Source organism: Pollachius pollachius (assembly GCF_949987615.1).
Source record: "Pollachius pollachius genome assembly, chromosome: 11".
NCBI classification, from domain to species: domain Eukaryota; kingdom Metazoa; phylum Chordata; class Actinopteri; order Gadiformes; family Gadidae; genus Pollachius; species Pollachius pollachius.
Window position 1 is genome coordinate 17226151 of NC_136944.1, and position 13778 is coordinate 17239928.

Here is a 13778-nt window from a genome sequence, read left to right on the forward strand (position 1 = left end):
TAAATGACATTGTGACATGTGAAAAAGCAGTTTCACGGTTATTTTATCACTCAAAAATAGCTGTTAAAGTCTGATGACAAGACTTGTCAGTTTGTTAACAACCATGTTTGTTCACACCACCAGCCAAATTCCTGTACTATGCAATCTAGTCAACCATTTGAATATTCATCCCATTTTCTTTGAAGGTACTTAGGCTGCCAAAGGTCGCCTACTTTTACCTGATACATGAACCAAAGCTAAATGAGGCCCCTAGTTTTGATGTGTTAACACAGAGAGATCAACAATAATCCCTGAACTATTCAAAGATCGAAGAAATAAAATCAGAAAACATTAATAAGACCCCCATGTTTTTCGTCCCAGCAGTGTCTGGGCTTTGGGATGATTCTCCACAAGGCAAACTGTATTCGGCGGCCATGCCTGAGGCAGCAGTGCTTTGAACCCATACACGAGAGAACTGATGCAAGTCCACGGCACTGGCACATGAATACTGAACATGTTTTCCGGAACATGCAGAAATTGTACATATCGTGACATTCCGATAGCAAATTAAAAACTGTGCCTTTGGTTCCATAAGTAGCAGTAGGGGGTTAGTAGTAGTGTTGGACGTTCAGATGAAGACAATTACTGTCTTGTTAAAAATAATGCGAAGAATTACAAAAATAACCCTTTTTGTCGTGCTATGGCTGACAGCTGCCAATTACCGGCGGCTGCTTGCTAGGATTGCTAGGTGTCGATCCCAGTTTCAAAATGAGGAGTCTAAAGACGCTACCTTCTCCTCGGAGCCCATTCCCAGTCCGCGAAGCTGCACAGGAGGAGGAAGGAACCATGCGTGAGTACAGAGCAGGCTCAGACCTTCCCAGGGCGGGGGGGTACCATCGCCGCACATGCTATCTGGGAGTTACCCGTCATGGACCGAAGGTAGCAGCTAGGCTAGGCGACCTGGTCGTTTTTTGTTGTTGTGTTTGTTTTGTTTTTTGAAGGGGGGGGGGTGTTCAGTTCTCCTGCGTGGGTCTAACCCCTGCTGTCCTCTGGCAAGGCGTGGCTTGAATCTGTGCGGAGGGGCACGATGGGGGGGGGGGTTGTACTTACCAGGACTTCCTGTCCCTGCAGTGACAGGAAGTAGGGTGCGTGAGGTGCGTGAGGTGGGTGGGGGAGGGGGTTCAAAACAAGGGTGGGAAGAAACGAATCACAGGCAGAGGAGATAGAAAGAAAGGAATCATACAGAGATGGGAGGAGAGAAAGAGGGAGGAGGGTGGGGGTGTGTATGGGGGGAGGGGGTGGGGTGGCAGGAATGGCGGGTTTGGGTGGGTGGGGGGGGATCCACAAAAAAGGAAAGACCCGAAGAACAAGAAAAAAGGAGGGGGATGAGAGAAGACAGGGGATGAGACATAAAGGGAGAAAGAGAGAGAAGGAAAAGATGCAAATACAGAGGACAGTGGGTGAGGGACAAAGACAGACAGAGAGAGAGACAGAGACAGAGAGAGACAGAGAGAGAGAGAGTAGAGAGAGAGAGTAGAGAGAGACAGAGAGAGACAGAGACAGAGAGAGAGAGAGTAGAGAGAGAGAGAGAGAGAGAGAGAGAGAGAGACAGAGAAAGAGACAGAGACAGAGACAGAGAGAGAGAAAGAGACAGAGACAGAGGCAGAGACAGAGAGAGAGAGAGAGACAGAGACAGAGAGAAACAGAGAGAGAGACAGAGACAGAGAGAGACAGACGGGAGAGAGGAGAGAGACAGAGAGACAGAGACAGAGACAGAGAGACAGAGACAGAGAGAGACAGAGAGAGACAGAGAGAGAGACAGAGACAGAGAGAGACAGAGAGAGAGACAGAGAGAGAGACAGACGGGAGAGAGGAGACAGCAAGAGAGTGACATGCAATTAGAATTATTTCTAGGATTCCACAATTCGGTTATTTCATACTCAATGCTCAGCTCAAAGTAGCAACGTCCATGCAAATCGGCATTCCGCTTAACAGAGCCCAAACAAAAATCCATATCAGTCGGTTAACAACGGCAAAACAAAAACACAAACAGCCATGTTGGGTTATTTGTTTGCCGTGGCGCATCGGGCCAGCGGGTGAATATTGCGACAAGCAGGTTAGCAATGCAGCGGTTTGGGGGACGGGGCAGACGTGCATGATCACGCGTGGTAAGGCAGGGTTGCTGAGTGTGGGCTCAATAACGCACACACCCCCCTTCATTGACACTGGAAGTCAGAACACTGGAGAAGCACACACACACACACACCTTTCATCGTTAAATGTCCTTCATACTGAAAAAAATCATTGCACGTCTTGGTAATACTTAAGGAAAGGAGCCCACTTCCTTAAGATGATCAGCCATCTCAGTGTTTGGACAAGGGTATGAGCCTGGGCATGGTTAGCATGTCTAAACAGGGACGACCTTAGCTAGGAGTTGTTTAGAATGAACTGGTTGAGGGAACAGAGGTAACAATGGACTGGATCGATGCTGGGGTTCACAAAAGGGATTAACATAAGACTGATGATCAGTATTCACTGGGGGTGGGGGGGGAGTTAGGTTTGATGAGAACGGCAGGAATATGGGCATTTTAAAAAGGGATTAACACACTGACGATCAGTATTCGGGGGGGAGGAGTTAGGTTTGGTGAGAACGGCAGGGCTATGGGCGTTTTTAAGGGTGGCTGTGGTAAATGCAGAATGACAGAAGCGTACCTGGTTGGGAATGGCCCTTTTCTTGTTGGTGGCTGTGTTCCTCTGCTGGGCACTGGATGAAATACATCACCGACAGATTATCATTTGCACGAAGGGAAAATCAAATTATTTAGAGCAAATCACAACACGCAAAAAAAAATATACAGCAATAACAACCACGCAGAAACAAACTGTGATAATTGGGTGTTGAAGTGGGGACATTGGTGGTGGTGGTGGTGGTGGTGGTGGTGGTGTGGGAGGGGGGGTGGGTGGGGGAATGGGGCGTTGGGGGGTGGGGGAGAGTGACACGCGTACACTACACACAGCCCCCTGCGTGCCATGTGACAGCCCACCTGTTGCCGGAGCACCCAGGGATGCTGCCGTCATCCAGCCTGCTGAAGTCAAGACTGAAAGTTGACGTGACGTGGAGAAGTGGGTTAAACATCCCTAGCTGACCCGCTAACAAAACATCAATAAGCCAAATCCAACTGGGCATGCGGATGCTTTCAGGAGAAACCCCCAAACACACGCACACACAAACGTGCAAGCAACGATACGCAGGTTTGCTTTTGTTCCATGTTTCGATGGCCTCACCGCTCCCGTTTTGATTGCAACTCTAGGGGGGGCCGAGCGGGGAAAGCCCGCCGGGGACGTCGCACGAGGGCGCCGCTGGAGCGAGTGACGGCTACATGCACTCTGGATAAGCTCGGCGGCAGACAGCGGCAGCAGCTGTTGCATGGTGCCGGTCATGGGTAACCACGGCGACGACGAGGATGACGGCCACGCCTCCAACTCCTCGCCATCCGCCAAGACATTAAGTTTGGCATTGTCTAGTGGCCGCTTAAAGATCATGCACGCCTGGCGGAGGTCGTTAAGGCACCAGCGTCCAGTTGGTGTTCGCATCGAGCTTTGCAGGCCATCCTCCTCACTACACACAGACACACACACGCACACTAAGGCAGAGGTCCAACACAACCCAGGATAACGCTTCTCTATTTGTCACGATGCTCTATTCTGTATCCATCCTCCAAAGTGTGGCCAGCAGTACTTTCTAAGAGGAGACGCTTCCTTATTAGACTGAGTAACTCTTCACGGTTAGCAACCCTTCACTTCACGGTTAGCAACTCTTCTCTTCTGTCCCAGAACCAGCAGTTGCCGCTCGGAGCTTCTTCAGAAAACCTACGAGTTCATTCCACTGATCACTGTACCGGAGTTGTACAAACGCAAATGCGAGTTAGCGGTGGGGATATTAGAGGGTTAGGGTTATGATTAGGATTACTATGACGATGATTAGGGTTACTATGACGATGCTTATACCGAGACCAGGATCGTAAATGGGGCTGCAAGGCAGGCTGGGAAGACATATTTGGTCGGAATGGTTGAAAGGGCGGGGTGTGTATGTGTCAAATTTAATAAAAGGTCACAACCCAGATGGGAATGGCCATTCGGGTTGGAAGACTGTGTTGCATGCGTGTCTGTGCAATTAATGAGTTTGTGTGTGTATTTCTGTGTATGTATGGGAGAGTGTAATAGAGGAAGACATACTTAGCAAAGCCTATGAAGTCTTCATGGTTGGTGTTGATGTAAGACAGCTCAATGTCGATCAGAAGCAGAACCTTGGATTAGAGCCAGACATTAATAAACGACAACGCACTAATTGGCCACGAAGGGAAAACTGAAATAGCATTTCCGATTAGAAAGTGAGGTCACAGGACCACACCACTGCATCACACCGAGGCTTGTGGCGCTGGCAGCAGCCAGTGAGAATAAACAGATGGCAGAAACCTCTTCTTCCAATGGCCGTTCGCTAGATCAGAACCTACCTGATCCTTGGTCTTGCCCTCCCTCTCCCTGACGAACGTGGTGACGATCCTCTCCGTCTCCTCCCGAAGCCGGGGGTAGGAGTTGAGCTGAAAGGCAACACGGCACAACTCTGTAGCACTGACGGCTCACGCATGCCGGCATGTCTGCATGCATCCAGTCAAGAGTAAGTTAAAAAAAACTGAGATGAGCGCAAATTAAAGGAAGGCGTGCGTGTGTGTGTGTGTGTGTGTGTGTGTGTGTGTGTGTGTGTGTGTGTGTGTGTGTGTGTGTGTGTGTGTGTGTGTGTGTGTGTGTGTGTGTGTGTGTGTGTATGACGGACAGACAAACTTAACAGAAGAGTCAGAATTGAAAGCAACCAATATTCTGCAAACACATATAGGCCGGCATCTGTATATTCTCTTCTGGACACATTGCATGTGTCTGCTGATCAAGGCTTGTTATATACTATGAGGTGAGAAAGGCACTCACCATCAGGACATGGATCACTTTATCTGGATCATAAAACATTTGATTTCTATATCCCTAAATTATTTGCAGCGGTTAATTATAAACAGATGTGCCAATCTATGCAATTGCGTCATATCTGGCTGATAGAAAAGGCTTGATACATGTCAGATAATGTTAGCGTTAGTAGAGAAGGTCCCAGAGAAGGGTATGAGACAGAATGAGGTGCTATAAGGCAGGGGTCGGCAACCCTAGGCATGCGTGCCACCACTGGCACGGGGCAGCATAATCAAAATTATCTTTTTTTTTTATTATTATCATTAAAATATATAATATATTATCATATTTTTTGCACTTTATTCTGTTTTGGGCATTTCCTCCCAGTGTAAATATGTTTAAATCAGTTACAGAAAGCAGTGTTCTGAAATGGGATCAATTAATAGTTTTTAAACCTATGTTGTGAGTAATAGAGAAGAAAATATTTAAAATATTGTTGCAAGTGGCCTGTATGCATTGCCTTCACATGATTTTGCAAAGCTGTACATGTCTTAAAGATATTGATGTGGATGGTTCCAACATTCTCATATATTCTCGTTTTTTACATTTCTCACAGTGCAAATATGTTTTTGAATGAGTTTCTGAATGTTTCTGACATGTAATTATAATTTGTAAGCCCATGTTGCAAATATAACAACCCAAAAAACATTTAAAATGTTGATGCATGATTGTGGACTATATGGAAATAGTACAATTCCAGGTCGTCTGTAACTGTTTTTGGTCGCTGTGTCATAATTCAGCTTAATTTTTAATATATTGTTGATTGGGCGTGCAGTGCTCTCCTCTGTCCACAAGGGGTCAGCAAAGCCCCGTTACTATGGAAACACGCCCCATTCCGAGCTCACTAACAGGCCCCAATCAAAGAGAGCCTTGAGGGGATAGTCGTTATCGGTCCCTCTCTCTGCATCGTTGCCTTTCCATCCGGCGAAGCTGATAGCAGCATGACTATCTGCCATGTGGGTCAGTGAGACTGCGAAGCACTGCCCACTGCGGGGGCCAAACTAGAGGACGCCCGGGCAGGAGCGGGCCTCTGTATCACTAGGCCTGAGCATTCTGTAGAGGAGGGGGCAGTGCAGGGAAGCGTAGGTCAGCGTTAAGCGCATGGGAATAAACAAGTTCACTTTCATGTGATGACATCAAAGTGAGGTATTTAGGAGGAGGGAGAGAAGAGGAAGGGAGGATGAAGAGGTAGGGTGAGCACACATTTTAAGGTGCTCCAAAGGTAGTGCAGCAGGAGGTGGAATGGTGGGGAAGGGGCATAGTTATTGTAGGCTTCCACAAAAGGATTGAGAGGAGCAGGACCCAGGGAGAGATGGTTGACCAGGACCCAGGGAGATATGGATGAAGAGGACCCAGGGAGCGATGGGTGAATAGGACCAAGAGAGGGATGGGTAACCAGCAGCCAGGGAGAGATGGGTGAGGATGACCCAGGGAGCGATTGGTGAATAGGACCAAGAGAGGGATGGGTGACCATGTGGGGTGGGGGTGATTGTTGGAAGCTGTCGATAACATAAGCGCGTCCATCTTCGTTGGCGGAAGAGGGAATGTGTTCTGAAGACAGGATCATCTCCTACGATCCCGTCCCTTTCGTTTTCCCCCTGGTTACCTTGGCGGCACACTTCATGACGAGCGCGGTGAGCTCGGAAACCACCAGGTCCACACATTTGAGGCTGGGCTCTTTCAGTTTGCGGATCTGTTGTTTGACCATGGCAACGAAGGCCATGTCGGGGGTGAAGAGGCCCGTTCTGAGAGGGCATGGAGGGGTAGGTGCATGGGGGTCAGTGTAAGTTGAGTGGTGGATGCATGACGAGAGAAGGAGGGAGAGAGGAAATAGAGGAAAAGAGGAAAATAACAGGGGAAGTAGTGTTGTTTAGTTAGTGGTCTAGTTAACAGTTTTCAAAGAAAAATAAAGGACTCGCTTTCAAAGAAGACGAGGCCTAGGACAAGCAGCAGGTCATCTCAGAGTCTTTGCAAGCCCGCGGGCCCCTGTATCACGGGGCCAACTAGGGGACACATAACAATAATTGATCGGTACCTAGGTACCCCTGTGTTGGGAGGACAACCACAGAGCCAATAAGCCAGGAGAACCCCTGAGGCCTGCCGCTTGTCCAACGAGACGAGTCCAGAGATGCTGGGGAGGCATGGCGATCCACGCCATCCCCCCCCCCCCCCCCCCCCGAGTGAACATCTCATCGCCACGGCAACAGCGGACGCGTCACAACACTCCACAACAAGACAGCGCTGCCCGGGCACAGGGCCGACTGGGCGGGACCGTGGCGGTCAGAGAGAGGAGGGGGAGACGGAGGGAGGGGGAAGAGGGTTGGGGTAAACCGCACGCAACACCTTTTCCGCTTATCCTCAGCAATCACAGGAACAACAAGAGGCAGAGGTGTTATTGTGTGACGGTGAACCCCAGACGCCCCCCCCCCCCCCCCCCCCCCCCCCCTCCCAACCATGGGGTGAGTGTGATTACACCCGGATCCCCCCCCCCCACTACCTAGCACCGACGGCCCCCGTGCCCAGGCTGGGGTCGGGAGATGCTGGACGGCTGCAGTACCTTGTTGGTGCACTGCCTGACCGTGTTGATGAGCTCCTGAATGACCAGATCGATACATTTGAGACAGGGCGTTTTCAGCTTAACGATCTGCTTTTTGACGATGGCCTCAAACGCCAGGTCAGGGGTGAACAGGCCCGTTCTGCGGACGCACAGAAAGAGACACAAGCGCAGAGGCCGGACAGAGACGACAGAGTTAAACGAGTACAGGAGCATGCGAGCAAACAGACAGACAAGACAAACACGGGGGATCAAAACAACGGGCACATGTGTGATTTATACTTTATAAATCCCGTGGGGAAATCCAGTCTCTACATTCAACCCAGCCTATGCCCGGAGTCACACAGGGTTACGCTCGGGAACCAGCTCCAGATGTAGTGCCCTTGCCTCGGTTATGGGCAGTGTAGGAGTGTCTTAACTTGCATGTTTTATGGTATGGGGGGAGAAAAGGGGGAAGGCTCCGCCCCCTGGGGTTCGAACCAAGGACCTTCTTGCTGTGAGGCAGGAGTGCTAACCACTGTTCCCCCCCCCCCCCCCAGAGGTCCGAGAGGATAAAACAGAAATTGACACAAACCGACAGGAGGTCACATCCAAACAGAAAGGAAGTCACATTCAACAAACAAGACAGGAAGTCACATCAAAAAGAACAGACATGAAGTGACATTCAACAAACAAGACAGGAAGTGACATCCAAAAGAAAAAGGCAGTCACATTGAACAAACAGACAGGAGGTCACCTCATAACAGACAGACAGGAAGTGACATCCAAAAAAAGAAAACACAACCGAACATCGTGATTGATTGTGTGCATTAGCAGAAAACCACAGAGCGAGAGACAGAGACAGAAAGGTCCTATGGTTTGTGTTCACACAGGACCACAGAGAAGCAGAAGTGACCCGGAAGGCAAGCGCGGAACATGAACCCTTTTTTCTCAAGTTTCACAGATGGCGGCTGCAAAAGAGAAATACATTGCGGTTGGAACCGTGTTAGCGCCGAATCTAGGGATGTCGTACAGAGAGAGGACGATGAGTTAGCAGAAGGACAGAACACAGTGTGGACTACATCTTTGGACTCCAGAGGCTGCTGCGCTCTACTTGCCTGACACCGTGGACGTTTTTGATGGCATGGCTAATCTCCCTCCTCAGCTCCTTCTCGTCAAACACAATCTGGAGGGACATAGCAAACAAGACCGTTAGCAAGCAACCCATCACACGCGCCTACCGGGGTAGGGAGGGGACTGCGCTAGGCATTAGAGCCCAGAGACATCTGTCCTGTGCTCGATACACACAAACGTGCACACTTGTACACATACACACACACACACACACACACACACAATACCACAGCCCGGTATCGTGTGTGTATCGTGTGAGTGTGCAACTGCGTGTGTGTATCTGTGTGCGAGGGGCACTTTGCTACTTTATCCACACATGCACACTTGTACACACACAATACCACGCTGTGAGACAGACGTCCACACAGCATGGTGTCATGTGTGTGTCAGTGTGTGTGCGCGAGTGTGTGTGTGTGTGTGTGTCCCGACTTGACCACCTCAAGGTCAAGGCCATCTCACAGCGTGGTATTTTGTGTGTGTGTGTGTGTGTGTGTGTGTGTGTGTGTGTGTGTGTGTGTGTGTGTGTGTGTGTGTGTGTGTGTGTGTGTGTGTGTGTGTGTGTGTGTGTGTGTGTGTGTCTCGCGCGTGTGTATCCCACCTTGACCAGCTCGAAGGGGAAGCGCTCGTGGAAGATGCGGTTGATCTTGGCGCCGCCCGACAGCTCGTTGGTGTCCACCTGATCCCCGGAGCCCTCGATGCACTTCTCAAAGTCCACGCCGAACTGCTGAACCATCCTGAACCACGGGGGGGGGTAAAGAGAAACAACAAAGGTCAAGGTCGAAGACGCCGAATAATGGTACTGGGCAGGGATCTAAACAATGCCACGTTTATCTCGATGCAATGTATATCTCAATACTGCAATTCTGTTAACATTGCAACATATTCAAAAACATTGTATTTTTTTCATGAGCCATACAGAACAGAACCTAGTTGGTGCAAATTGCCCACAGGCGAATGCACTATAGCGCCCTCTGTAGGACTGTATCATTTCTTTGCTTCCATTACAGAAAAAAAATGTTTTTAAGTCAACCGAGGCAAAGAATCCTGATGCTGACATGGTCATGGTTTATTTCAGCCCCATCCAAAAGGACAAACATCCGTGTTGGTTGGGGGGCGGGTGCACTCACTGCAGCAGGGCCTTGGTCTTGCGCTGGGGGTCGTCTGGACTGAAGTTCTTGTACTCCGCCACCTCCTTCTCCAGGCCGAGGTACTGGCTCTGCAGCTTGCTGCGCAGTCCCGGCAACGTGTCCCGGATGTGGTTCGTTAGTTGCTAGCGCCGGAGGGGGGGGGGGGGGGGGGGGGGGGGGGGGAAACCAGTTTGGAGTATTTAGCAGTCAACACTATACAGTATGCATGCCAGTGGATTCATAACAACTCCAAGCTGCACAGGGAGAGTCCTGTTCCTTGTCCGATCCAAACCAATCCAACAGACCTGGTTGAGGGCCTTCTGCAGGTGAGGCGTGCCCATTCGCTCCGCTATGTGTCGGTAGGACGGGTGCGACAGGAAGAACTTTCTCTCGGCGGCCATGGCGGCACCGATGTCCTTCTTCCCGTCTATGTCCTTCTGACTGCGGTTCACCACACCGATGTAGCCTGGGGGAGGACACGCAATGCGCCGGCACGGGGAGTCAACACACGCCTCCGGCAGAGGAAGTGAGAGACGGCGTTTCTCTGTGTGGGCCGTCTGCGGCCGGCGGGCCTACCTCGTCGCAGGGGCAGGAGCTTGTTCTCCAGGATGTCCTTTGCGTCCGTTCCCTCGTCCATCAGGTCCAGCTTGGTGATGACGCCGATGGTACGAAGACCTGGAGTTCAAATATAATGTTCAGTCAGTTCCTTTCCTTGTTAAAGGTGACATATTATAGCACCAGGTGTGAGTGTGACTAGCCCTTACAAGCCGTCTTGAAAATCTGCCTCTTCTGACATCACAAGCGGGCGTGTCCACCTAGATGTGTGCTGGATAGATCAGTCTACCAGCCTACCCAGTGGACTGTAGCAAACGTTGCTCATCTATACGTTATACATCTAGGTGGACACGCCCACTGGTGATGTCAGAAGAGGCAGATTTTCAAGACGGCTTGTAATGGCTAGTCACACTCACACCTGGTGGTATAATACGTCACCTTAAAGATGGATTGGTTATTTGCAGACATTTTACCATCCCCCAAACCTTATGGCCTCCATTTGCTTTCAATACATACACATATGATCCCTGAATAAGAGAGTTCCCTTTCTATATGCTTTGTGGGGGACCTCTCACCCTGGGGGTCCACCTCCTTGGCGATCTTCAGGGCGTCCGAGTTGGCCAAGTCAGTGTTGGCCGGGGTCACGGCCAGGATCAGGCAGCTCTCCTTGGTGATGAACTGCATCAACATGTCCCTGATCTGGTGCTCGATGTCCACCGGCTGGTCGCCCACGGCAACCTTGGTCATCCCCGGCAGGTCGATGAGGGTCAGGTTCAGGACTGAAAGGAAGAGGCCCAGAGGGGGGGCGAATTAAAGGCTGTGTTTGGACTGACGCGTGTGAGGTCCGAAACAGTTTTGTTAGGACTCCTAACAAAACGGTGGCGGACATCACACTCGTGACTTGTGTGAGTGAGTGAGTGAGTGAATATGAGTGTGAGAGAGAGAGAGTGAGTGAGTGAGTGTGAGAGAGTGAGTGAGTGAGTGAGTGAGAGAGAGAGTGAGTGAGTTAGTGAGTGAGTGTGAGAGAGCGAGTGAGTGAGTGAATATGAGAGTGAGAGAGTGAGTGAGTTAGTGAGTGACAGTGAGAGAGTGAGTGAGTGAATATGAGAGTGTGAGAGAGAGGGTGAGTGATTGAGTGAGTGATTGAGTGAGTGAGTGAGTGACAGTGAGTGACAGTGAGTGACAGTGAGTGACAGTGAGTGACAGTGAGTGACAGTGAGCGAGTGAGTGAGAGTGAGTGAGTGAGTGAGAGAGTGAGTGAGTGAGAGTGTGAGTGAGTGAGAGTAAGTGAGTGAGTGAGTGAGTGAGCAAGATTGTGAGTCAGTGTGAGAGTGAGTCAGTCAGTGTGAGAGTGAGCGAGTGATTGAGTGAGTCAGTGTGAGAGTGAGCGAGTGTGCGAGTGAGTGAGTGTGCGAGTGAGTGAGGGAATGAGTGAGTGAATGTGTGGGGGAGGCTGCTCATGTACCGTTCGGGGAATAAACCCTAAGGTTTATGGGGATGGGAGAGATGCCCTTGTTGGAGCCAGTTATCCTTTCGGTCTCCGCTTCGATCTCCGACCGAACCTCCTCAAAGTCCACAAACTTCTTGTTTTTGCAATGCAGGAACTCGGCATACTCTGCTCTCAGAGGGAGGGAGGGAGGGATGAGGAGGGAAGGAGGAAGCAAATGTGCAATCAAATGTGGCATTTTATAGTACAGAATCCATCAATGTTACACCTTACTAGTCTTGTTATTACACCTGTTCACACATTTCAGAAAATCTAAATGCACAGGCATGTCAAATATGCTTTCAAACGAGTCTAATCAGTTTGTCCTCATTATCAAACTAGGACAAAATTATAATACCATAATTGCTGGTTGAAGGTAAACCTAGTGAACAGCTGTACTGGAGAGTAGATGGTTGGTGGTGTGCATGGTGGAGGGAACGGCAGGTTAAGTCTGTGACTCTTACCTGCTTTGTTGTTGACCAACTGTAGGATGAGAGGTCTGCGGGTCACAATGCCTGAGCCACGAGGGAGGAAATCCCTGAAACAGAGAGATGAGTAAGACCGGCATCATCAAGGAAGACACAGAGATATAGACAAGGGACACGCACGCACGCGTGCACACGCACACACACACACACACACACACACACACACACGAGAATCCCACAGGAATAGAAAGAAATAACAAAAAACAGGGAGAAAACCGACAGTTGGATAAGGATGGCAGGGTGGAGTACAGCAAAAGATGAGGAAAGAGGGAGATTGAGACGGAAAGAGAATTAATCATTACTTCAAAAAGGTCCACTTCCTCCCGGCAGGGCCAGGGAGTAAATTGATGAGTGACAAGGAATTTCACGCCTTAAAATCAAATGTGGCAGTCATTTTCCCTCATCATTAGAACCGCACGGATCAATTCGTACACAGCACGCACGCTCTTGCCTTGATGCGCACATTGATTTCACCATGCAGCATGCGTTCCAACCAACACGCTACTTCGTTGTGGAGGAATTTGACAGCTCTGTGGCTGTGTTTGGAGGAACGGGGGGGGTTCAGTCAATAACGTTGGGCCTTCGGTGGGATCCTGACTGGAGAGGTCACCAATGAGAGCATTGCGGCGATCGACAAATAACCTAAATAAGTCAAAAGAGGGATACACTATACCCTAACAATGGCCGGCTGCATCCCCTTTCAAAAGCACAGTGTTTCACTAGTGTGTCTCGCCACCTCAGTGAACAATTAATGAATGGCATGCATTTGCACCGCAGCCTTGCCTCGCACAAAAGGTCAAATGCAGCCATATGTGTAAGGGGGGGGGGGCATGGGCCATACTAAAAGAGAGTGTACTTACAGGAAGCTCAACTTAAGAGGAAATAAGGCGGGGACAGGGGGGGGACTGGGGGTCCTTTTGGCCGGCATGCTTGCACATTCCTCTTGAAGTGACCGGGTTCCTGGGGAAACTGTTAGGTCAGCAGTCATCTTCAGGGCCCTCCTCTCTTGACCCATCTGCTCTGCCCCTGACAGCTCCTTACCCTGCGTGGGTAAAACGCTCTACACATGGGGTGGAACAGCAACACGGGGCGGGCAGCCGTGCAAAACCTAGCTCGCAAATTAGCTTTCATTTTGGTTTAAAATAAAAACGATGTTAGCTTAACTGAACCATATTAATGGTACCATCCTACAGAGGGCGCTATATTGTATTTCTGTACTTTATGTTCTTAATATCGCATCACCATATAAATATAGAATTGCAATAGTTACAGAGTTTCAATACGAATTATATTGTCACACTTAAATCAATGTGATATTGTATCAGGAGATCCCTGCCAATTCCATGCCCCGTTATCTAATCGCTCTCCTAACTTTCTCCTCCCTTTGCATCCAATGTTGCCATATTGACCAGCCTTAGGGTGGGAGGATATTGTACTATGTGGCTCCCGACTCGGACTCA

At 49.8% G+C, this 13778-nt stretch overlaps 1 protein-coding gene across 5 annotated transcripts in view; it reads right to left on the reverse strand.

Moving 5' to 3' along the window:
- dnm2a (dynamin 2a) overlaps nt 1–13778 on the reverse strand; it is a 31168-nt gene that overhangs the window by 12323 nt on the left and 5067 nt on the right. For 2 of the 5 annotated variants that reach the window (XM_079746462.1, XM_079746459.1), the window contains exons 2-14: nt 12295–12368; nt 11810–11959; nt 10920–11123; nt 10366–10464; nt 10095–10255; nt 9790–9932; nt 9261–9396; nt 8647–8714; nt 7553–7691; nt 4494–4580; nt 4216–4286; nt 2692–2743; nt 1090–1104 (exon numbers count right to left, since the gene is read on the reverse strand). In XM_079746462.1, coding sequence (XP_079602588.1) covers nt 1090–1104; nt 2692–2743; nt 4216–4286; nt 4494–4580; nt 7553–7691; nt 8647–8714; nt 9261–9396; nt 9790–9932; nt 10095–10255; nt 10366–10464; nt 10920–11123; nt 11810–11959; nt 12295–12368 — 1399 coding nt within the window. Of the gene's footprint in view, nt 1–1089; nt 1105–2691; nt 2744–4215; nt 4287–4493; nt 4581–6601; nt 6741–7552; nt 7692–8646; nt 8715–9260; nt 9397–9789; nt 9933–10094; nt 10256–10365; nt 10465–10919; nt 11124–11809; nt 11960–12294; nt 12369–13778 lie in introns of all 5 variants that reach the window. The other 3 variants (XM_079746463.1, XM_079746460.1, XM_079746461.1) reach the window with 3 other exon arrangements.